Here is a 25,322-nt window from a genome sequence, read left to right as displayed (position 1 = left end):
ATATAGTTCAGTGGATCAGGAGTCGCTGGCCAGTGTGACTGAGTGGAGGCGGGGCTAATTTGTATATTCATAGATCCGAGTATAGTAAATGAGGCAAAGGTGTAGAGCTACATTCAAGTTATTTTAAAACATGAGAAAATTATTTTCACAAGAAAAAACATTTCAATGTCATTTCAATGTCAATGGATAAAATATTTGACTACAGGGGGACTTTAAACATTGTTAAGCTTAGAGCAAACAGATAAATATGAACCCATATGGAGTATTGTTTTACTCGCACACCTGACTGAGCAAACGCAGTGATATACTGAATTGTTTCCGGTCTCCGTTCTTGATTGAGTGCAGTAGAAGCGCAGAGAGAAGGGAAGCATATGTGAATCACTCAGCCACACGACATGATTCATCTGAATCACCCAGAAGAAATCACCCCCGCCGGATCTCAGAGCGCCAGCACGAATGTCTGCAGCATGCTTCCAGCAGGAAGGGCTTTACGAGGGTTCGATACGAGTCATGAAGGCTGAGGATTCATCTGTCGAGAACAGAAGCCGCCGCAGACGTGGTCTTCCTCAAACCAGTCTACAAGAACTTTCCAACTGGAGAGAGACTCTGCTGCTGCCGCCACCGCCGGCCAACTCTCTGATTATTATAGATAATAAATATTATTAATAAAAAACTAGAGCTGGACAATAATACACTGTGAATATTAGATATAATTATATTAATCAAACATTATAGAAATATATATTATATTATTAAATGTTATATTTATGATGCCTTGTGGTGACATATTAAATAAATATTGAATATACTGTAAACATTAGATATATTTTATAGGAGTATATTAGAATGCATATTAAACATTACATGAATAACCATAGGTAAGCAATATATTAAATATGAAAAATTGTGAATATTAGATATAATTATATTATTCAATATTAAATGTCGCATATTACATTGTTAAATATTAGACAGATTTAATATTAGTATTTAAGAAATATTATATAAACAACTAGAGCTGAAAAATACATTAAATAAATATGAAATACTGTGAATATAAAATAATTCTAGTATGCTGTATAATATAAAAATGTAACCATGTAAATAAATATTATACTATTTAATATTTATTTATCATGACATACAGTGATATATTAAACACAAAATAAACATGGTAAATATTGCATATTTTATATTAGTATATAAAATATTTATAATAAATACTACATAAATAACTAGAGCTGGGCAATATATTAAACAATATTATGTAAATATTACAAATAATTATATTTAATATTTAAAAAAATAATAAATATTAATCACTATTTAAATAAATTATTAAATATATGAGTATATATATATAATAAATATAACTATAAAAAAAAATCTGTAAAAAAAATTATATTATAAATAAAACTTATAATTTTTAAAAGTATTTTTCCTTAAATGCATTTTGTGAAAAATATGCAATGATTATTTTTAGCCCTATTTTTCCTTGCATTAAAAAACGGCTCTCGAAACGATGGTTTCTCTGATTGAAAAAACAGTCACAGTTTTACAGCAAATAAATAAATAAACCCATATGGAAGTTTCCAACTGGCTAAAGACTTCAGCCGCCATCGCCGTCCAACTGGTCTCTGCGTTTATGAGTCTCTAGAGCAGCAGGACAGATTGAAGCACAGATCACTTCACTTCTGGACAAATATCAGCACAAACTCAAGAGCAAAACACTTTGAGTTCCTCTCGTGCATTTTTTTATTACATTTAGGAAAAACAGATGAGCACAAACTCATCATGTAAAAAGACAAAGACAGACGCTAATCTCAGATTATCAGGAGTGTAATTACAATCATACATCCGATCAAAGCCTGCTAATCCTCAAACTACAGAAACGCCGTCAAAGAAGCGCTGGAGAAAAGCTGGAAACAATGAGACGCAGAAGAACCGTGGCTAAACATACAAGCGTTTGTTCACGAGGAAACACGGAGGACGAGAACACAAACCGCAAACTCACGGGATGACAATAGACGATTCCATTACACAGACTAATCCAGGTGCGTAATCAGCGTAAAACGCTCTGAACTCCATCTGTTTAATAAACGATCAGCGCACATCTCCATTCATACACACAGGAACATCTGCTTCTCCAGGGAGCGATTACAAACGTTTCAAAAACACCCGTGACCAACACTGTGTTACGGTTACAAAAACACAGCAGCTGAATAAATTCATAAATAAAGTGTGTTGTAAACTGTGTTTTTAAAATTATATCTCATACCTGCAAACTCACAAGAGGTCAAAAAAGGTGACATAGTTCGTAATTTAAACCTTGTATGGGGGTCTAGGGACGTCCTCCCCCAGAAGAAAGGTTTTGAGAATTGAACATGTAAATGAAGCATTCTGGTGCACTCTGACAACTAAATAAAGGAAAAAGACAACATATTCTTCAAGTAAAAAAAAGCACTTTATACCACAAACTTTTTGGACTGTTTCATACTTCTCTTTGTGAGCAGTGGAGAATTTATTTTTGCCAATTTTAATGTTCACATTAGAGTGCGCATACTATAAACAAGCTTTTCACTGCAGAGGAAACAGAAGAATCGCTTGATTCGTTCAAAAATGTGGATTCATTCAGTAACGAAACACCACTGCATGATGCTCAGGGACACAAAACAGTTCTGCTGTGGCTTTGATTGAAACTTCGTCAGCGAACTTGACTCACAATGAAGAACTTCCACGCTGACGACATGTTTGCATGCAGATGTGAGCGTAAGTGTGCTGTTAAAACGGACCAGCTGTGAGATGAGTTGTGTTCAGTTTAAAACAGGAGCGTGCAGACCGATCGGCGTTTAACAAAGTAAACGTATTCAATACGTTATTCAATAATTATAGATATTTTTGCATATAAAATTATAATTAGATATTTTTGCCTCTGTCCTAAATGAGAGAATGAGACAGAAAGGAGTCAGACAGACAGGACGGAGCAGTAGTGACGTTAAAAGTTAATCAGAGTAATGGATGTGTTTCAGTGAGCGTCGTCTGGAGCCCAAACTCACCTCACACTCACCTCACTGAGACTGATGTGCTCTGACACACACACAGACGGACACGCGCGCGCACACACACGTACACACAGACACACAAACACACACAGACAGACACGCACACACAGACACACACACACACACACACACAGACACTCACTCACTCACTCTCTCACACACACACACACCTCTCCAAACCCGCCCACCGCTCACAACAGAGCTGAAGAGCGGTCGCCCACTGCTCCGCTTCTGGAAGCTTAGATCTGAGATGAATCACAACATTATTCACTTTAAAGAAGAAATCTGATTGAATGAACCACTCATCTCATGAATGATGCATGCAGATCCTAAACAATACTACAATATCAAACTACTGACATGTGGCATAAATACAAAGTACTCTAAGCCTATTGCAAATTATTCAAATGGTCAAAAGTTTTTTTGGACAGAAATGAATACTTTTATTCATCAAGGACGTATTAAATTGATCAAAAGTGTAAGTAAAGACATTTATAATGTTCCACATTAAAATGTTCTATTTCAAATAAACGCTGTTCTTTTGAACTTTCTATTCATCTGTGAATCCTGAAAAATAAAATGTATCACAGTTTCCACAAAAATATTGTGAAGCACAACTAAATTGATAATCAGAAATGTTTGTTGAGCAGTAAATCAGTATATTATTATGATTTCTGAAGATCATGTGACACTGAAGACTGCAGTAATGATGCTGAAAATACAGCTGCAGATCACAGAAATAAATTACAGTTTAACAAATATTCACGTAGAAAAAAGATCATTTACATTGTAATAATATTTCACAATTTTTACTGTATTTTTGATTAAATAAATGCAGCCTTGGTGAACAGAAGAGACTTCTTTTTAAAAAATCTTCCCAAACTTTTGAACAGTAGTGCACGGTACATAAATATATAAAGTTGTTTACGAGTATTACGTCATCTGCAGTGCTTCATGGTTTTTTCACCATATTTCCACGTCGAGATTGTTTAAATTCTATTCTTCAGTGGGAATTCTACTCTAAAACACTTCCTCAGAGCAAAGATAAAATCCCTCGTGTCTCTACAGCAGAACGGATTCAGCGTTCAGACGTTATCGTGACCCATCAGCGTCTCTGAATGTGATTTGTGCATCAGAAGCTCCGTGCAAACACTGATACCTCAGCAACTTCTTAATCACAGAATAGACTGAAATAAATTGAATTGTGTTATTTTATTTGCACGTACATTCAGCATCCTCTCTCTCTGGATGTAATTACCCAGAAGGCCGGTTGGTTATTTGACGCTGTGAATGTGCAGGATGTCATTAATGGCGGACCTGCGGCGTCCTATTTACGCTCTCCAAGAGAGAAAGAGCTCTTATTGCATTGCGTGATCCATGTAATTTCATTCCTGACTTGTTATTCTTCTCATTACATGCCCGAGTCTTTCCTCCCATCCTCCGCAATGCTGCACGCACAGAGCCAGAGAGCGAGAGCCAGCGAAACGCTTCGGTTTGAACAGCAGACGACTGCTGCATTTGGAGCGATGCAATACGATATCACTATATAGTCATGAATATTGGGGTACAATAATAAATGCATGCTTTTATAAACCTGTAAACCTACAGATGCATGCTGAAATGACTTAAATTAGCTTTGTAGACATTTAAACATACAAAAAAAAAAAAAGAATAAATGCAATTTAAAGCATAACTATCATATGAAAGCATAATATAATGCAGCTTTTGTCTTCTCCAGATGTTAACTGATGGACTGGAGTGGTGTGGATTATTGTGATGTTTTTATCAGCTGTTTGGACTCTCATTCTGACGGCACCCATTCACTGCAGAGCATCCATTGCTGAGCTACATTTCTCCAAACCTAATGAAGAAACAATCCCCTCCTAATCTTGGGTGGCCTGAGGACATTTGTATTTTTTGGTTGAAATATTCCTTTAAAAATGCATGCAGAAAATTAGCTTGGTAGACAAACATTAATGTATCATAATTGAAATTTGCAGCATGAATGCATTCACTCTGAATCAGGGCTATTATAATTAACTAAAACCAAAACTGTTAAAAAAATTAAAAATGTTACTTAAATTAATAAATATGTTACCTAAAATAAAATATACTTTAATTTTACATATTACAAATCATATCACTTATATATACTATATACATACATACATATATACACACACACATTTATTATTATATTAATTTTAGTTTAGAATTTATATACTGTATAATATTAATTTTATTTTATTATGTTTTTATATCAGTTAGCTTCCAAGGCTATTTTTTTTAATTACTTGAGATATATATATATATATATATATATATATATATATATATATATATATATATATATATATATAAAAACAATATTATAAATATATTTGAATATAAATATACAAACTATAATAATATTTCAATGATACTAAAATATATTCTCAGTGTTCAACTATACTATCAATACATGGACTGATGCAAAAGAAAAGCAGCAGAGATATATAGATAAGTGATGGAATCGGCTCAGATCGAATCGTGTTTGAGTTGAGAAGCGTAATGGCACAAACAAATGATGGAAGGAAGAAAATAACTTCAGCAGAACATGCCAAGTGAAATAAAGCGGGCGCCATCTGTGATGCACAGTCTTCCCGACGCAAATTGCTTTTAATGCGAGAGTGGGATGTTTCTGCTGCCAGAAAGGTCCTTCCTCTGTTAAAGGAAGAAATTGTTCCCTGAGTTTGTGGAATTGGTGGGAAACGGCTCCCTTCTGATTACGGCCCATTTGTTCTGTCAGCATTTCCACCTGCAATAAAGCCGTCCGGCTTCTGGTCACTTCACTCACTTTTCCAGGTCAAGCGTGGGTCCTTTCAGAGTGAATCAAAGGAAACGCTCTCCAGCGCTAATCAGCATCGTCCCTGGAGAGATCGTCTCATCTGACCCCCAGCGCTCACGGGTTTCACTGAACGCAGCTTGTGTTTGCTTAAGAGCTTTCAAAGAGCTTTTGACTTAAATCCAACTGATGAAAATGCAATAATGAATGAATGCTGAACCATATATTCAATCATTATCCACAGGGATTTGATCAATTCTTCAGTAAAAAAACAAACTAGAGCTGCATGATGTTGGAAAAAACTGTGAAGCTTTGTTTTTCTGCAATATATAAAGTGCTGGGGAAAAAATACAGGATTGTTCTCCTAGTTTTAATAAATTATAATAAATATACTCTTTAATAAATATATTCAAGTAAGAATGAATCATTTTATAATTAGTGGGGTGATTTTGTTGGAGTGCATCTGCATAGAAAGATAAAATAATCAATAGTACTACAACTAATAATAATATATTTTATATACATTTTTAATTGAACAAGTTTTCAAGAATTTTAAATAATAATAATAATAATAATAAAATTTATTTTAATTTAGTAAATTTCAAATGTTTTATTTATTTATTTAATTATTATTATAATTATTTTTTTGATTGTGAAATGCTTTTATGGCTGCAAGATTTGGGAAAAACTTTAAAAGTAAGTGGTTTATACTTGGGTTTATTAATTTATTGTAAAATATTCAGATACACTGAACAAGAAGTGGAGAAACAATTTACTCAAAGACATTGGTAGTAAATTTCACAAATAATTACAAAGATATTAAGTAGCAAGAAACACAATTAAACATTAACTTTCGAAGTTAAAAAACTAAAATAGTATTTTTTAAACAGTGAAACATACACTGATAATCTTTATTTTAATCTTACTGCATAGAAAGATTCTTTTTTTAACAGATTAATACTTTTATTCAACAAGGATGCATTCAATTGATCAAAAGTGACAGTAAAAACATTTACATTGTAACTCTGAAAAAATGGTTTTCCAAAGTTTAAATAAAGATTTATTTACAAGAAAAAACTATTTCGGTATTTGTATTTCAAAATAATTTAGTTGATGAAACACCATCATAAACTACACACTTCTTTAGTGTGCAAAGATTTCTATTTCAGATAAATGCTGTTCTTTTGAACTTCCTATTGATCATTAAGGTTTACATTTATTGATTCAGCAAACATAACAGACCTGTGCCGATACCATCACATAACCCTGTACTACTTCTTGCACTATTGCATTGAAACTTCAGATCCTTGCATTGATATTTGTTTTATTTCTGAGTGCATTCATAACTCACAACTCACATACAAGCCTGTTTCACTTTTTCCCCATTTTTCCAGGCCAAACAGGAAATAAACAACTTTCCCTGCGGCCACAAAAAGCTGATTGGTCATTCTGTGATCTTTCAGAAGGAAACCTGTGTGAAAAGCAGCAGCACCGCATGAAAGACGCCGCTTATCTGCACACGACCAAACGCTCCAACTGCTCTACAATATCCCACCAGCAATTTCCCCCAATAAAAGCCTTGTTGTTCGTTTCTGACACTGTGCATGTGTGCATCTGTAACGTAACGTCCCACCTCTGGCAAAGCCTCGCTTTCACTTTTCCAGGACTCTATGCTAAACAAATTAGAAGCAGTCAAAAAATTTGATTTAGTGCACCTTCTGCTCAGTAGCTGTGTTTACATGGACCCTAATAATCCGATCATAACAGGACTACAAGCACAATCGGAATTTAAAAAAACAAAAGCACATGCAACTACATCAATCGGATTGAACTGGCCAGATCTGATTAAAACCGAAACTGCAAAATACTGCACGTGCAACTCGAAGTAGATGAATATCAAGTGTGCTTTTTAAAACAGTATGCAACAACAGTGGTAAACTGTGTATATTCATGCAGTGTGCACATGTCAAAAGAGTAAATCTGATCAGAAGCGTGTGACATTTAAACACTCACATCAACCCGATCACTTTATTTAACGTTCATGTAAACACTACGTTCGTCAGAATGAATTCGTCAGAATGAATTCACTCCGATGGAAGCAACATTTATTTATTTATATTTCAATGACGTGCTGTATTTTAGTTCTATAAATGTTTTTTATTTAATATTTAGTTTTTTTAGGACATCTAATGGTACTAAATTATATTTATGAAATAGTTACGATCCATTTATTACTTGTTAACCACTGTTTGAACACTTAAAACTTAAACTGTCGTACAGCTTGAATGCTTTGGGGTGCAGACTTAAGAATCTGTTCTGTTTTTTAAAGAAGACACTTTATTGTTGAAATTAAAAAAAAAAAAAAAAGTTAAAAAGTTAAATAAATAAAAAATGTAGCAGCTTATGAACATTGGTATTATACGCAAAAATATTTTTAACATTTTATATGAAATATTTATTTTCCAAAATCTGTTTTACTCTAAAACTGTGATTTGCAAAAATTTGCAATGCGGCCATTTTTTACCACGAGTAATTTCATGCACATGGTTTTTTTTTTAAAATGGTGCATTCACATAGCAAGTGCCAAAATTTTTGTACCAGTTTCATTTCGATGAAGTAAAAAAAACAAACAAAAAGTAAATGCACAGAAGGTTTGTTTGTATTGGATTCTGCAACTATTGAGGAGCTTTGATCGGGTCGCTCGCACCGTTGCCCCCAAATAATTTTTCACAGTAATTTTCACTAAAGCCTTGTCTTCTGAGGAAGCGAGCGAGCTGAAGATAGTCTTAAAGGGGTCATCGGATGCAAAATTCACTTTACAATTTGTTTGAACATAAATGTGTGTTGGAAGTGTGTGTACACATCCATCCTATAATGATAAAAATCCACCCAGTGGTTTTTAAAATCCTCTTTCTCAAATCAGGCTGTTCTGAGACTCCTGTCAGAATGACGTAGTTCTGTACAGACCGCTCCCATGATAGTTGATTGACAAGACCGTCTTACCTTAGACCCGCCCTGAGTGAGCTGAGCGCTGTCTGCCTCCGGTGCAGGGAAGACTAGATGTCTCAGATTAAGTGATTGAGGTGTTTTGTTGAATGTAATAATGAATAAAGCAGTCATCATTTACTCCCGACATCTGAGCCGCTGAAGACGCAGAGGATTAACGTTACTTTTGTTTTGAAGTGAATGCGCCGATCCCCGATCTACGTAAATGCGTCTATGTTCACACGAATCATTCGTGATCCAGCTTCATCTACAGAAGAAGTGAGCATAAGGGTTTATGAGTCTTTGCAAAATCGCCTTTCCTAATAATGTACTACTTAGCCAGTTTCGTGGCTAAAGTAAACGGTACTGCTAGTCACCCCACGGAAGAGAGGGGCGGGGTCAACAGAGCTCATTAGCATTTAAAGCAACATGGACTAGAATAGGTTGCTAAAAACAGCTGATTTTGACAGGTTTAAAAAGGTGTTTTATACGCTATCATTGAGAAATCTTAACCAAAGTATGTTATAGCCTTTTAATTAAGACCCTAAAGAATCATATCAACTTGTGCAAAATGGGCACCCGATGACCCCTTTAAGATAATGGTGGTCGTCATAACACGTGTTCAGATGATTAAAAGCACAGGAAAAACACAGCCTGAGGCGTTCACATTAAACCCGCCTCCCAAATCTGTCCATTGAGTGTCTTAAGCTGCCTGGAGGATGTTTGGCTGGCAGATTGCAGCCCACTCCACACTCTTTGTCATGGCAAAGATGGACGCTTTGGGAAAGAAAAAAAGAACGGATGCTTTGAGAAAATCCTTTACGACTGCCGCCTATTAATCCTGTTTAGCTCAAACTCTCTGCTGTTGTTGGGACGAGTTTGCCTGACAGCCCAGTCCTGCTGCAATCGATGTCCCAATCAATACGTCCTGTGTAGCTAAACAGGAATTAACAGGTGGCCACTGAGCTAAATGTTTCTCAACAAAGTCTGACATTTAGTTGAGGTGATTGAGTTATCTACACATCAGCTGCCGAGCAGTTTACCTTTGCTTTGGCCCGTAACAAACGTTAATCTCTAATTCAATAGAAAATTCATCAGCGGAGAGTGCTGCGCTCTGTGTGTGTGTGTGTGTGTGTGTGTGTGAGACGGTACCTCAGCAGCAGGTATTCCTTCTGGCGGGCGGCACTGGAGAAGCACTTCCTGTTCGAGCGACACTTCCTTCCCCAGAGGCTCCTGGTCAAATGTTTTCCTGAGATCTGTGAAGGAACCACAGATGAACGTTTTCAGCATGAATGCATATGAATGAACACATATAGACTCAATGCAGTCATCCAGGAAACTACATTACTGGTCAAATGTCTCTTCTGCTCATTAATGCTGCTTTTATTTGACTAAAAATACAGTAAAATTGTGAAATATTATTACAATTTAAAATAGCTGTTTTCTATGTGATTATCTGTTCAAATGTAATTGATTGCAATGATCAAAGCTGAATTTTCAGCATCATTACTCCAGTCTTTGGTGTCACTTGAATTCCTTATAAAAAAATTATATATATGTGTGTGTGTGTGTGTGTGTGTGTATGCATGTCTGTGTGTCTCTCTCTCTCTCTGTGTGTGTGTGTGTGTGTGTGTATGTGTGTGTGTTTGAAGAAATATATTGGGCATAAAAAGGAATAAGGAATATGTTTTACATAAAATGCAGCAAATCAATTATTAAAATAAACTTTTAAATTGAACATAGCTACAGTCCTAAATCTCACAAGGCACAGATGATTTAGCAGATACTATTTAAACTGAACTGAGCTAGACAATGACATCTGAATTCAATAATGAAATGCCTTTAACTGAAAATTGAGTGTTTAATATTATTATACATTACTGACACTCTATCCTCCAGGTTGATACTGTTAAGTGCTCTGACACGATCTGTATTGTTAAAAGCGCTATATAAATAAAGCTGACTTGACTTGACAAGGATGTAAGTGGTGTCAGTATGTCCAAATTCCCCCAAAATAAATAAATAAATAAAAACAAAGAAATTAAAGAAAGTACAGTATAAAGAAAGAATGAATGAATTAAAATAAAAAAAACTTAAATATTTCTAAATTACTTTGTAAATTAGTACTAGTAATTTCCTTCAACAATCTACACTGAAAAAAATGGCAAAGAAACCATTTTTACTTAGAAATTGCTAGCAAATTTCACAAATAGAATAAATAATAAAATAAATCTTCACAAATTGAACAGACTACAAAGAAAGAGCAAGTAACACATTGAATTAGACTTTTTTTGTTTTAGTAGAAAGACTGAAATAGCATTTTCTTGTAAACATACTCCAGTAATATTTGTAATATTTACAACATCAGTGAATCAAATACTTCAGTAATGATTTATTTATTTAATGTACTTATTTACTGATTGATTAGATTGATTGATAGATTGATTCGATTGAGTAGATTGATTGATTGATTGATTAGATTGATTGATTGATTAGATCGATTAGATTGATCGATTAGATTGATCGATTAGATTGATTGATTAGATAGATTGATTGATTGATTGATTAGATTGATTGATTTGATTAGATTGATTGGGCACAAAGCAAATTATCACATGGTAAAAAGACTGAAAGCATTGATGCGTTATAAATATGCCTGTGTGAGCGAGCTCTGAAGCTGCTGTAAAGCAGAAAGTGTAAAAGCAGGCCAGAGCAGAGTTACAGCGAGTGAACAGGAGGCACGCATGCATCCTGCAGTAATCACACACATCCAGCGTGACTTTAGATGCCGCTCATTCTCTCATGAGAATGTAATATTTAAGAGTGCTGTCTCTCCTCTCAGCTTCTGCTGGAATACAGATCCATGTCTTCATTCTGCATTCACCTGAGCTCCTCACACACCTTCTGCCTGCCCGGGACAGATTTGACTTCAAGCGTGAATAAAGCATGGCGCAGGACGAGGAGCGTGTGGCAGCACATGCTGATGGCCGGAGATGTAATGACTTTCTGCTTCACACTGAATATTAATATCATTAGACAGTTTAACACTGATGTTACACAACTAGTCTCCATCACACTGCATGACTGTTATTTTAGTAATAATTATAGCTTCTGCTACTGTTTTGAACTAGATTATTATTATATTTTTTGGTTTCATTTAGTTGAAGTTTTTGCTGTGTACGTTTGACAGCACTAATATATATACACACACACACACACACACATATATATATTTGAATTAAAATGTTAATTAAATCTAATTAGATTGTGCATTTGCAATAGTTGGACCGAGGCTATGGAATAACCTTTATCTGTGAAAGCTTCAAATTCTGTCTATGAGTTTAAAACTAAATTAAAATCTTATTTTCTTACCTTGGCTTTTTAAACTTTGTATATTAAATTATATTTTGATGTTACTGATGTTATTGTTTTCTGGTTTTTATTTTATTTGTACAGCACTATGATCAGCTGCTGTTGTGTTTATCTGTGCTTAATAAACACATGAATGAACCCTGCTTTTCTCTGACCAGTTTCATTTAAAGCATGTGGATTTTCCCTACAATATTTGCTGCTTATCTGCCGTCAGAGTGATTTAAACATTTATCATCGGTCCATGATGGGAAAACAGTGTCATGATGACAAATGGGTTCAGATTCATTTCTCTGTGAGTGATAGAAACATCATAAACACAGATTCACATCCGGCTCAGTGTTTCTTCTTATTGCTAGTTGTGCATCACATGTGTCTCAAAACCTCCATAGAAAGCTTCTGTATTAGTGTGCACAGCTTCACAGCACAATGGGAAAGTGCAAACCAATCTATGATATATGGTGTATTTTAATCATATAGATGTTAATAACAAAGATTAACTAATAGCTTAATTCATAATACTTTGTAATGTTTTTGCTTAGTTTTACTGAGCATTTTTAATTGCTTTAAATGTGTATTCAACTACTACTACTACTAATAATAAAAAAACAAATTATATTAAATGTAATATAATACGTTACAAATTAAAACCTACTTTATTCCTATATGCACATTGTATATAAGTGTTGTGGACAATAATTTATATTTGTCAAAATATGAAGAGTTCTGCAAAAACAGATAACTCCGTATTTGAAACGTTCAAAAATCATGTTTTTATGTTGTTATCATGTTTTAATTTTTTTATCGTGTTAGTTAGCTGTATTTTTTTGTTATTTTTACTTAATCAAAATAACCCAACTGCAGTTTGATTGAGATTAATTGGAATACACAATGAAAAAACATAACTTTTGATGAACTCTTGAAATGAACTCATCATGGAATGCTATATAATAATTTCTTATAATAAATAATATTGATGATGACAGCTAAAAATATTATAAAATTATTTTAAAATATACTAAATAGTGCTGAGCAATGATTAATCGTGATTAACGGCATCCAAAATAAAAGTTTTTGTTTATATAATATGTGTGTGTGTACTGTTTATATTTATTATGTATATATAAAGACACACACGTACAGTATATATTTTGAACATATTTACATGTATTAACATGCATATATTTATATTCATATAATTTATATTATATAGATATTTAATATATAAACATAATATATTTTTCTTAAATATATACATGCATGTGTGTGTATTTATATATATATAAATAATAAATATACACAGTACACACATACATATATTATATAAACAAAAACTTTTATTTTGGATGCCGTTAATCATGATTAATCGTTGCCCAGCACTAATTCTAAACAGAAGTTATAAATATGTCTATAATCAAGCATGATTTGAATGGGCATTCAGAATTCGGACAGACAAAGAATTGTTTGCATTCTCAAAATGGTAAAATAAAAGTAAAATAAGGCCGTATGATCTGGCCATATTGACTCATGTGCCTGTCACTTCTCGAGCTTCTTTGGCTCCAAACAAATCTAGATTACTTGTCACTTCTGTGCTACTAAATGAGAGCAGGGCAGACTGACAGCGATTGGCTGAATGGGCTGTCAATCAGACAGAGGGGCGGGTCTTTGCTGCTGACAGTGATGGATGAGCGGCGCTCCCACGCTCTCCTCTGGGCCTCCTCTATCTCTGTCTGTCTCCTCCACGGCCGTCCAGCTCCACAGAGGACGACAGATACAGAGAGACTCTAATAAAAATCCAATATTTCCCACACGCGGTGGGAGAGGAGAGAGCAGGAGGCGCTCCATCAGTTCTGCTGGAGGTGGAGGACGTCAGTGTTATATAGAGCACAAGTCTCAGCGCTCATCCATCTGCGCTCGCAACAGAGATCGACAACACGCTACCTGAAGAGAAAATGACAATCAAGGAAATCCTATTTAAGGGCCGTCAGTCAGCAGCCATCATCACAAGTACAGCGCCATCCGCTTGAGTGAGGAATGACAGGAATATCAAAAACCACTACAATTAGAAAATGATGCTTTTTTTCACAGAAATCTCATGACTATATTTAACTTCTTTAGCTCAGGTTTTCAGGCTGGTGTATTTAATGAGCATGTAGAGCAATCTGTATTTAAATATAGTCAATTAAATTAAATATTTCTATACAAATAACACCATATATATTATATTTTAACAATACATATATTTTATTTTAATACTATATATAAAATTTTTATATTTGTTTAAATAAATGTATTATACATTTTAGTTTAGTTTTTTTTATTTACAATATTTTATTACATTATTATTAATATACTATTTAAAAATAATATTTAAATAAAAATTGGGCCCAATTTGGCCATTTTCACTTAGGGGTGTACTCACTTTTGTAGCCAGCGGTTTAGACAATAATGGCTGTGTGTTGAGTTATTTTGAGGGGACAGCAAATTTACACTGTTATACAAGCTGTACACTCACTACTTTACATTGTAGCAAAGTGTCATTTCTTCAGTGTTGTCACATCAAAAGAAAAAAAAAAATTACAAAAATGTGAGGGGTGTACTCACTTCTGTGAGATACTGTAGGTAGGTAGGTAGGTAGGTAGGTAGGTAGGTAGGTAGGTAGGATAGATAGATAGATAGGTAGATAGGTAGATAGGTAGATAGATAGATAGATAGATAGATAGATAGATAGATAGATAGATAGATAGATAGATAGATAGATAGATAGATAGATAGATAGATAGATAGATAGATAGATAGATAGATAGATAGATAGATAGGTAGATAGATAGATAGATAGGTAGATAGGTAGGTAGGTAGATAGATAGATAGATAGATAGATAGATAGATAGATAGATAGATAGATAGATAGGTAGATAGATAGGTAGATAGATAGATAGATAGATAGATAGATAGATAGATAGATAGATAGATAGATAGATAGATAGACACACACACATTAAAAAAATTATAATTAAATCTAATTAAATATTTGCCAAAAATAATGAATATATTAGTATTAAATAAATAGTCACAGGTGTTTTTACAAGTGAAACAAAAAATAAAAATAATTGCAAATAATTGCAAAAAATCCAAGGCTGCTAAAAAAAAAAAAAAAAAAAAAAGTGAAAAAGTGTCTCTGTTGTGCTCTATGGAGGCTACATCACATCATTTACACACAAAAACCAAGATGGCAACGCGTCTTAATTGTGATGTACTATAATATTTTACTGTAAAACAGCATAATAGTTCTAAAAATAGGCTTACTTTCCTTTATACTAAACATATTCAGTTTTTTTCTCTTGATTTTTGGTTAAATGAGCCTGTTTTTATGAGATTATATTGCTCTCTCTACACACATGCAACAGAGAATTTGCTTAAATTTGGACTGGAGGTGCAGAATCAATGAACCAAATGAGCAGAAACAGGAGACGCGTTTGCTGGAGTCGATGCGCTGATGATAAAGAAATGTTTCATGCATATTTGATGGATGGATTATAATAGGCTAAGAGTTATGAAACAGAGGCAGTGCTTGTTAACTCAGTGTGTTATAGCTGTGTTTGACAGAAACATGCGGTTTGTGTGTGTGTTGGGTTGCTGTTTCAAGCAGAAGCCCAAAGATGTGTGTTTGTCCTCATGATGAAGGGTCTTATGGGACGTTTGGATGGGTACAGTATCCCAAATGATCCTCTAAATTTGAATTACTTTCACAAACAGGCTGTTTGGTACATTATATTTAAAGAAAGATGTGATATAAAAATAACTGGAGTTGTTTTGTTATTTTTCATGAAGACATTCAACAGCAGCATCCGGTTCTGTCAACCGTCCTCATTGTGGAATAATGAATAAACAATAATAACAAATGTAAGAATGGCCTCATGCCTGTTTTCTGATCTGAGGTCAGTGAGCAGATGCTGTAAGATCCTGTGGAGAGCATCATTAGCGAGTCTCTCGCTGTTTGTCACTGAAGAGAGGAGAGGGTCGTACAGTGAGACCGAGAGACTGTCGCTGTCTGAAACACAGACAGAAAACTGCCTGCGGCCGTCACACACTACAAACCAAGGTCAAGCAGAGACAGACACACACACACACACACACATCAGCTGCTATTAGAAGAAACACAACTTTATTCTGATCAGTAATTATATTCACTGATTGATCAAAAGACACTGAAGAGCCACATTCACCATCAGATCAAACGATCTGAAAGAGAATAAACGCTTTGCTCTTGTGACACACACACACACACACACACACACACCAGCTGCTATTAGAAGAAACACAACTTTATTCTGATCAGTAATTATATTCACTGATTGATCAAAAGACACTGAAGAGCCACATTCACCATCAGATCAAACAATCTGAAAGAGAATAAACGCTTTGCTCTTGTGACACACACACACACACACACACACACACACACACACACACACAGCACCTGTCATACAAATATCAGCTATTAAATAGTGCCATAAATTTGACATATCAAATGCCAAATGTTGAGTTTGAAGTTCTTTTAGACGGCCTGTTTTAATAAATCACATCAAAAATAGATTCAAAGATTTGTTTGCATCACACCAAAATGACTGAAATCTGCATGTGGAATTTATCAGGAAAGAAAATTTTATATTTATCTGCACAACTTGTATTTCCTCTTTAAAAAGTATATATATATGCACTAAGCTTTTTTTTGAAGTTACAGTAGCTGTTTGGATGAAACGTTTATATATTCAGCAATTTAAATAATAATTTAATGGAGTAATGGTGAAATAGTCTAAGATTATTTTTAAGTAGATTTTACTGTGTTATAAGTGCATTAAACAGTTTGAATATGTTTTTAGAAGTCAGAATTGCTCTTTGGATGAAATTATGGAAAGTATGTGTTTCTCTCAGTTCTGTGACCCAGTGCTGTTTCCACACCAGTGAAAGTGAAATGAGTGTGTGGGAAACGGCTTTAGTCGCATCCGAGTCGCATTACAGTAATAACAGCGGCTGAGTGGCTGTTTAAAGCATGAGTCAGTCGACACGCCGTGCTGCTATTGGCAGTTTAAACAACTCACACCAATTACCAGCGTTTTCATTCCATTACAGTCGTCCCTCGAGACGAGCCACGGCCACAATTAACTGCTTGTGTTCTGACACACGTGAATCCAGTCTGGAGTCAGAGACGGCAATAAATACTGCAGCTCTCCACCTTAACACCATGAATTCCATAGCAATGAACACCCTAGCAACCATATAGTAGCTGTTAGACCAAAAACACTCCACAAATGTCTTAGCAACCACCCAAGACACCCTAGCAACCTCATAACAACCACCCCCAAAAACCCCTAGCAACCATATATTTGCTGCTGAATTAAAAACACTCTACAAATGTCTTAGCAATACCCTAGCAACCACCCAAAAACACCCTAGCAACCTCATAACAAACACAAACTCTCAAGCATAACAGGACGATTTAAATGAAAACGAGGCACAGAAGTAAAGACGTAACATTGGCTCTGCGATCGCATGTTCCAGGGCTCGCAAAATTTCTGAATCCCTGGTATCCCTTCGGGCAGGTACTCTTCAGATTTTGGTAGCCCGAAAATTAATTTAACTAGCCCAAATAAAATAAAGACCATAAATGTCAATCAAAAACATTTTCAATACACAAATATCAACGAATATCAAGGAAGACCCCTTATAGTCAAATAGTCAAATAAAAGAGTTTTATTTGACTATTTACAAGGTATCTGCAGAATTCTTAATTTAAGGCAATTTAAATTATTTCTTATACCATTTAACGTATTTAAAACTGTCTAAGGCCTTAAAAACTCTTCAGTTTAGCTGTATCAAATTTAAGGACCCGTGGGAGCAATGTTCCCTCTAATTTGTTTTCTTGCTGAGCAAAACTTCTCTATTGGGGGACATTTCTGGCACCGGAGCAAAAGCATTCTTTATACCAGACCTGTACAGCACGCACACAAATAAAGTGTGTAACTTTTAACTTTAATGAGCTATTTATATTTGATTTGACCCTTGATATAACTAAATGATCATTTTAGGTTAAAGAGAAAACATGTTTACTGAACAATACACTGCAGTTCAACAGATTGGATCAATGATGTTTTCTAAAGAGGTTTCTTTTGCTCATCAAGGCTGTATCTATTTGATAAAACATACTGAATATTAGTTCACAAAATAATATTGTGAAATATTATTGCAATTTAAAAAAAATGTTTTCTATTTTAATATACTTTAAAATGTAATTAATTCCTGTGAAGCAAAGCAGTATTTTCAGAGTCACATGATCCTTTAGAAGTTATTCTAATACGCTGATTTATAATCAATGTTGGAAACAGTTGTACTGCTTTTTTATTTCATTTTATTTTTTATACTGTATTTTTTGGGACCTGTGATAAAAAATAAAAAGTTAAAAAGAACAGTGTTTAGTCAAAATAGAGATTTTGTGTTACAATATAAACTATTCAAAATTTGGGGGTCAGAAATTATTTAAGATAGTTTAAAAAAGTTTAAAGAAAGTTAAATAAACTTTATTCAGCAAGGATGTGTTAAATGGTTAAAATTGATAGTAAAGACTTCTATTTTTAGAAAATATTTCTATTTTGAATAAATGCTGTTCTTTTAAACTTTTTATTAATCAAACAATCAAAAGAAAAGAAACACCGGTTCCATATAAATATGAAGCAGCACAAGTTTCAACATTGATAATAAATCAGTATATTATTATGATTTCTGAAGGATCATGGGACACTGAAGACTGGAGTAATGATGCTGAAAATACAGCTGCAGATCACAGAAATAAATGCTATTTTAAAGGATAGGTATTAAAATAGGAAACCAATATTAGACATTGCAATAATATTTCACTATATGACTGTTTTTTCTGTATTTCTGAAATGAATACAGCCTTGATGAGCAAGAGACTCAAAGTCAAAGACTCAAAAACAAGGTCTATTATAAAACAATAATTTATCAGGTTTATAATATAGCTCTAACATAATATATTATCAAAACCAACTATTTAACCTGATAGAATAGAATAGAATACAAACTGAAGCCAAATTTAAGATGACATCTGTAAGTTAAATATAAAAACCGTGAACATATGAATTCTTCTATATCTGTCTAAACATGGTTATGAAGTACAGTTTGTACAATACTCTTGTGTGTGACTGAACATGTTTCAGAGTTTAGTTACCCATCCTCCGCTATTTCCAGCACTTAATCAAGCCTCTCTTCTTTAATACATGAGGACGTTTGTCTCTCGTGTTGAGCGCACCGCAACCATTGAAGTATTGAGTTTCTACAGCGACTCGTTCATATCGTTCTCTTTCTATGAAACCTGTAAACCGCATTCACCAACTCTAACTCTGTCGTGACATCAGCTCTATAGCGGTTTGCCCCGAGCATTGCTATTCTGTCCCTTTTACTGGCGGCATTCAATCAAATGGCTTCCCAACTCATTTTTGTGTGTGCGAGGCACATTATTTCTTCTGCGCGGCCGCGGTGGAAGAAGAGCGCGCTCAGTTTAGAGGGAACACTGCGTGGGAGCCCTGTATTTAAGGCCCGTCGGGCAGGGCAGTGATACATTTTGGTAGCCCGACTGGAAAACACTATAGCCCCGGGACGTCGGGATAGCGATTTTGCGAGCCCTGTGTTCCTTTGACTGACTCATTACATCCTGGCAAACGGTTTGATGAGTTTCCTCGTCCAATCCATCTGAACAGTTTGAGCTAAATCAAAGCTCTCCTCAGTATCTGTTCGTTCACTGTGCGCCGCGTGGGTTTCTCACATTAGCAACGAATGAAGAAAGCGGCCCAATTTAAAGCACTTTGGGGTTCTAGACAATACGCCATCCATATTTTGTGCCGTTCCTGCACCAAAAACCTGAGTGGTGAATAATGTACGGTAGAGCCGGACAGGGTGGAAATGAGCAAACACACACGTTGAATTTATTACCGCCTCTAATGGGCCAAATGCATTACAATGCCATTTGTGATATGTAGCACTACACAGCCTTTCTGCCTATTATAAATTAATGCAAGGCTGGAGACGATAGATGCTGCATTTCAAGAACACAACAAACTTTCAGAAGAGAAGCTTTAGCTGCACGACAGAAAACACAAAAGATCAAATCAAATTACACGCAGCTCTCATTCTGCTGAATCTTACGACACACATCAAACATTCAGTGTATTTTATGCAAAAGTTTGGGTTGGAAGATGTTTTTGAAAAGTCTTTTCTGCTCACCAGGGCTGGTTAATTGGTCGATAATACAGTAAAAAAAAAAAATATATTTTAATTTAAAGTAACTGTATTCTGTCAATATCTCTTAAACTGTCATTTATTTCTGTGATCTGCAGCTGTAGTTTCAGCATCATTACTCCAGTCTTCAGTGTCACATGATCTTCAGAAATCATAATAATATACTCATTTACTGCTCAACAAACATTTCTGATTATTATCAATGTTGAACACAGTTGTGCTGCACAATATTTTTTGTGGAAACTGCAATTCCATTCAAAACACCCTTGCAACCATATAGCAGCTGTTCAACCAAGAAATACTTCTTAGCAACCATCCAGAACACCCTAGCAACCATACAGCAGCTGTTTTACCAAAAATGCTCTACAGACTTCATAGCAATTCCCTAGCAACCATCCAGAACACCCTAGCAACCTCTTAACCCCTCAAAAAACCCTAGCTACCATATAGCAGCTTCTGGATCAAAAACACATTAGAGACTTCTTAACAACACTCTAGCAACCACCCAGAACACCACAGCAACTGTTTAACAACTGCTGGACAACAAAACAGGCAAAATATTACCCTAGAGACTGTTTAGCAACCACCCAAAACAACCTAGCAACCTCATGGAAACCATCAAGCAACCCTGGTAAAACATTAGTGAGTTTTAAACATGCAAACATCAGATTTCATTCAATAATTTAACTTCAGCTGAATCTTACAAAGGCCTGAAAACATTCAATGTTTTATACAATAAATATTCTAAATAAACCCCTGACATCAAGTATTAAAATTCAGCGTGTAACTCACAAACACCCTGGCAACCACCCAAAACACCCTAGCAACACAACAGAAAGAAGAATGAAACACAGATTTCCTTTCTGAAAGTGAAGTTTGCTTTGAGATCTGCCACTGTATGAAATGCGTTGAATAAACCACACAACAAAGCGTCTCCTGTTGGCTTTGGCTTTGGAGGGAATCTCACAGCTTGTGTTGGCCGCGACGATGACGGCTCCTCTAAGCCAAACGCAGCGAGCAGATCCGCTCGAACCCCTGACCGCACTCGTGCTCCCATGAGCCTCCTCTGCCGAGCCGCGACCGCACACGTGGACACATGTGAAAACAATTACACTGAGTGCTTGTGTTCGGCTACTTGTGCTAAATTACACAGGTTAGTGAGTTAAGGGCCATTTACATAGCTGAAGTCTCTCGTCAGCCGTGGCGCTGACGCTGCTGTCATTATCGCCAGTGAACCAATCCAGCATTTGATTTGAGCTTTAATCTCTGACTTTGAATCCAGATAAACACTTTTTTCGAATTTTGAATATTCGTCGAATTTCAAATAAAAATCCACATTTGAATGCAAAATTTCATATTTTAGGTGTGCGTCAGACAGCCTTATCAGTGGAACACAAGATGCGATGACGATGTAGGTGTCGTTGCATTTTAATGCTTTTTTTTTTTAGCTTATCCAGTTGAACCTACTGGATGCCGCACTGTTCATTCAAAATATTGCGGAAAAAGAGAACAACGATGCGGAGAAGATCTTGTTTAAAACTGAAACCAAGCCGTTCACATAGAAGGCATATTTATCACATTTTCTAGAGGGATATCCATCACCGTTGCACTCGTGTCTCGCACAACAGAGCCGCATTTTTAGAAAGCCTTGCAAAAGTAATGCAAGTTGAACTTTTAAAAAACATGTCTCAAGACTTTATTTTTTATTAGTTTTTTTCCCCATCCCACTGCATCTCATGTTTTTATATTAAAAAAGTACTCTTTGTGATTGGTTTTTGGTCCTTTGTATTAAACTATACATACATGCATGATGCTGTTTTGTTTCTAATTGTTTAAGCAACTTAATTATATAGTTTATAACAATTATTTTCAGATATTCGTGTTATTTGTTTGCTTTGTAGAAACGTGCATTAGTAATATTTTGCTAGACTCTTGTGGCCTCAGGAGAGAAACCAAAAGATTTTCCCCCCTAACTGAAATGATGCCTTTTAAATTTGAATATAATTCAAATATTGATAATATTTAAGTACAAAATTCGAATTTAGTTTTTCAGCCATTTTGACCCACTGAGACTGGAACAGCATACTACGCTAATGATTGCTGCAGTATATATAGCGTGCATACCATGTATAGTATATAATTTTCCCATATACAGATGATCTACTAAATGTGCACACTGCATACAATAAATTGCATCCCAAAATGCACTGCACTCAACCTACTTCCAGTCTAACAATTGAAATGTGAACTGTGATTTTAATTATCTTTTATGATTCATTATTTGTTCAGGCTGCAACATTAAATAAATATTTACACATAATTAGACTATAAATGCTAAAATCATTTTAACTGGGTGCCTCTCACTGAATTAAACATGCAATAGTATGTTTGTCAGGGAATAATGCATACTGTTTGACTAAATGAATAGTACAGTAGGCAGTATACAGAGCATACTCTGCAGTATTCAGTCAGAGTAAGCCAGTATTCTCTTCTGAACATCATGCATGAAGGACTGCAGTGATTAGAACAGCGTACTATCATTTCTGTTATATCCATATTTTGCAGAAATGGTAATAGTATGCTATTTTGAATATAGGTTGTTTGAAAAACAAAACTGCATACCGTCTACTGCCAAAATACACCATATTTCACAGTATACTGCAAGCCATTTTTAAATATAAAAATATTAAAAATCTTATTAGTATATAACTTAATATTTCAGTTTTTATTGTATTACAAATGCTTAAAACTTTAATGTAATTCAACTGTAATTCAAAACACAAATTGTATGCATGTATATATACAAATACTTTTTTTTAAATAAAGTATTAAGTTTTATGTATATACACTATAGTAAAATCAAATATATTTAATACTTTAAAAAAACTTTTTACAAAATAAAAATATTTGTAAAAAAACTGATGTATTTAAAAAAAAATATATATACTTTTTTTCACTTTTAAGTTTTGTGTATTTTATTTTATTTATCCTTTATTTTACCATTGAGTCCCGTTGAGATGCAAAATCTCTTCTTCCAGGGAGTCCTGGCCAAAAATGGCAGCACAAAAAGTTTCACAATAAAACAATTACATTCAGGTGATTACAAATACATAACAAAAAAAACAAAACTGAATTTACTCATAACAAGTACATGTTTCCTTTAGAGTAGACCATAAAAGTTTTTTTATTTTATTATTTAAAGAGGGGAGTGTTTCCAGCATAATAACCCTCTGCAACGCTGCACTGAATATACTCTTGGGACATTTAAAAGAAGTTTAGCAGAAGATCTAGTGCTGTAATTACAAGTGTAAAAGGATAAAAGACTGCAGACATACATTGGTAATTTACCTAACAAACCCTTAGTGATAAACAACAGCATATGCACTTTCCTTCTTTGAAACAAAGAGGATCATCCCACCAATTCATACAATATACAACGATGAGTGCGCGAGGAAGCACTCGTCACAAAACGGAAAGCAGCATGGTATACATAGTCCAACTTTTTAAGTGAAGATAAACCTGCATGCATATAGATCACATCACCATTATCTAACACTGAGAGGAAACAACTTTGTATAATTCCTTTCTTGCTTCAAAAGGAAAACATTTCTTTAAGCGAAAAAGAACACTCAATTTTAGTTTAAGCTTTTTTAAAAGTTTTTCAATATGTACATAAAATCCCAGTTTGTCATCTAACCATATACCCAAGTATTTGTAACAATTTACTCTTTCAATAGATTCAGTGTATATATAAGAAAAATAAAATGCAGTTTAAAAAAATAGTAAAAATATTATTTTTTTCCCAACACAACCAGCATCTAGCTATAAATAAATCATAAATTTGCATTTTAAAACAAAGTGTGTCTTATCATTTGGCAGTCTGTTTAGGTAAAAGAGGTTCTAAATAAAGGCTGTTATGACTCCCAGTTCACTCATCACACTGTAAATGGAAGGTCAAGTCAAGTGCATTTTTGGATACAGTATTTAATAACACTGTGCTCTAGTTGTATCTTGTGCATTTTGACAAACGCAGTATTTCAGTCAGGTGTTCCATTGTGACAGTAAACACACATCAGCGCTAGTGTGAGTAGTACAGTAGTGTGTTATTGTGAGTCTCTCTCTAGTTGAGTGTGTTGTGTGGAGGTAAATCACAGCAGTGTGTGAGTCCGTGTTAAACAGCATCTGCGTCCAGATCGAAGCTCGTCCCCTAATAACTCACGCTGGAAGTGCCTGACGCAACGCGCTCACAAATCACACTCACCATTAATATCCTCAATGAGAGCGCCAGCCTTCTACAGCTCCTGAACTTTACGGCATTTCCATTGATCAGCGATCCACAACAACAAAACGCTGCTTATTTATCGCTCTGGAGTGTTACTCAGGCCCTGATTAAAACATCAGTCACAGACGGGACGCTGAAAAAGGCTAAATGATCGCTGCTGTTTCCATTAGCCTCTGGAGAGAGATGAGTGTTTGTTAGACACCGACTGTAACTAAAGCCCATGAGGAGATCAACAGGTCAACGAGGAGGAGTAATTAAGCGCCCTAACCAGGTGCCAGCAGCAGTTTTTCACTGAAAAAAGCAAGTACTGTACAGTAGGGCAGGGCAATATTTCGATTAATTCGAATGTAATGTTTTGCCATGATTTTATTTTTTAGAAATCAAGGAATCTCGATTTTGAATAGAACTATTACCAAATGTTAGAATTACACAATTTGACAATATGCCCATGATAACCGTAAAGAGAAAATAATGATCCAACCGCATG

At 34.8% G+C, this 25,322-nt stretch overlaps 1 protein-coding gene across 2 annotated transcripts in view; it reads right to left on the bottom strand.

Moving 5' to 3' along the window:
* LOC306865668 (netrin receptor UNC5C-like) overlaps window positions 1-25,322 on the bottom strand; it is a 217,004-nt gene that overhangs the window by 76,164 nt on the left and 115,518 nt on the right. For both annotated transcript variants that reach the window (XM_079410411.1, XM_079410412.1), the window contains exon 4: window positions 10,024-10,127. In XM_079410411.1, coding sequence (XP_079266537.1) covers window positions 10,024-10,127 — 104 coding nt within the window. The remainder of the gene's footprint in view (window positions 1-10,023; window positions 10,128-25,322) is intronic.

The sequence above is a fragment of the Barbus barbus genome (genome assembly GCF_936440315.1).
Source record: "Barbus barbus genome assembly, chromosome: 47".
NCBI classification, from domain to species: Eukaryota; Metazoa; Chordata; class Actinopteri; order Cypriniformes; family Cyprinidae; genus Barbus; species Barbus barbus.
Note: the sequence above shows the minus strand (reverse complement) of the source record. Positions and strands in the feature narration are given on the sequence as shown.